Below are 1,316 nucleotides of genomic sequence, written 5' to 3'. Positions count from 1 at the left end.
TTTTAAAAATTCAGTCTCCGAAGTCATTCCGATATTCGCCGGACGCCGTGTAAATTTAAAACAAAAACCAAAAATTGCAAAATAAATAGGAACAGCCTTCTACGACACCTGCTATTCCCGCCCTTAGGAACGATTGGTCCGTTAACATAGCAACATCCAATCGAGCGCAGCCACGCTCTGGCACCGGGAAACCTCACCTGGAACGGCGCGATTGGCGGGGAGAGAACTGCGCTCCTCCCCTCCAAGTTTCCTAGTGGCTCTGCGTTCCGCGTGGTGCGCCCCGATTGGCGGGACTAAGAAGCGGTTTACCCCCGCCCCGCGGCGCCTGCTTCTGATAAGTCTGGGGGGGCGGGCTGGCTTCGGTTAGCGGCGTTGGCCATTGAGCGCGTGTGGAGATTTTTTTTCCGCTCAGAGGCGAGGTGTGCGTGCGCTTCTTTTTTTTTTTTGGGTGCGAGAAAAGTTCCTGGTGTTTTCGGGCGTGTGGGAAGCAGGTGTTCTCCAGGGTAGTTCTCTTGGCTCTCCGCTCTGGCACCGCTGCGATGAAGCCTCTGTGGGGACTCGGCCTCCTCTGCGTCCTCCTCCTGGCTGGTGAGTGGGGGAGGGGGGTATTCTCGAACCTTCCGCGAACGGCAGTTGAGGCGGGGGGTGGGGGTGACGTGGCTGTGGCTGTGGGGGGACCCCCGGCTCGTGGACTTCGCCCCCTGGTTTCTCTCCTGACCGGGGGGGGGGGGGGATTTGCCTCAGGCGGCCCTTTAAATTTCGCTTCGTTCCTTTCTCCCTGGAAGGGGAGATAGTGCGAGGCGTTCTCCCTGCGACCACAAAGGCACAAAAGTTAAGGTTTGAAGGGTGTGTGTCGCCACCTTTAGAAGACTGGCCACCTTATTTTGGCAGAAGTTACCCAGATTTAGTCATTCTCATTCGCTCGCGTGTGCACGGAACTTCACTCCTCCGGTGTTCTCTATGGGAGCTTCTCAGTAAGTTTCTGAAGTGTCCCAAGATCCTTTTTTATTTTCCCTCGTGTTGGTTTATGACTGTGTGACTTTTGTTCGGATTGCCCTAACTGGGTTCCCACGTCCGTTTAACTAAGAGATGGGTTTGGTTGGATTAAATGAGGCTTTCTTGCTAAGCCAGGTTCGAGCCTCAACTGCACCTCTGCAGAATAAACGAGTGCCTTGGAAGATGGGTGGGAGTCTTTAAAATAATGACTTGCCATTTTATCATAAGTGGAAGTCCTGTCTGGTGTAATGGGCTTATGGCAGCCCCATTTCATTAATATAATTGTAACTTTTAGTCGTCTGTTTTGCACTTATCTGTTA

At 53.0% G+C, this 1,316-nt stretch overlaps 1 protein-coding gene across 1 annotated transcript in view; it reads left to right on the top strand.

The window, feature by feature from the left end:
• The first annotated feature begins 354 nt into the window (after nt 1–354).
• The window catches only part of HSP90B1 (heat shock protein 90kDa beta family member 1), a 13,013-nt gene continuing 12,051 nt past the window's right edge, over nt 355–1,316 (top strand). Inside the window, exon 1 of the mRNA XM_015422614.1 lies at nt 355–588. Within this exon, the coding sequence (XP_015278100.1) occupies nt 540–588 (49 nt within the window). The 5' untranslated portion in view covers nt 355–539. The remainder of the gene's footprint in view (nt 589–1,316) is intronic.

Source organism: Gekko japonicus, unplaced genomic scaffold (genome assembly GCF_001447785.1).
Source record: "Gekko japonicus isolate JY-2015 unplaced genomic scaffold, Gekko_japonicus_V1.1 scaffold1164, whole genome shotgun sequence".
Lineage (NCBI taxonomy): Eukaryota > Metazoa > Chordata > Lepidosauria > Squamata > Gekkonidae > Gekko > Gekko japonicus.
This window is presented reverse-complemented; position numbering and strand designations above follow the sequence as displayed.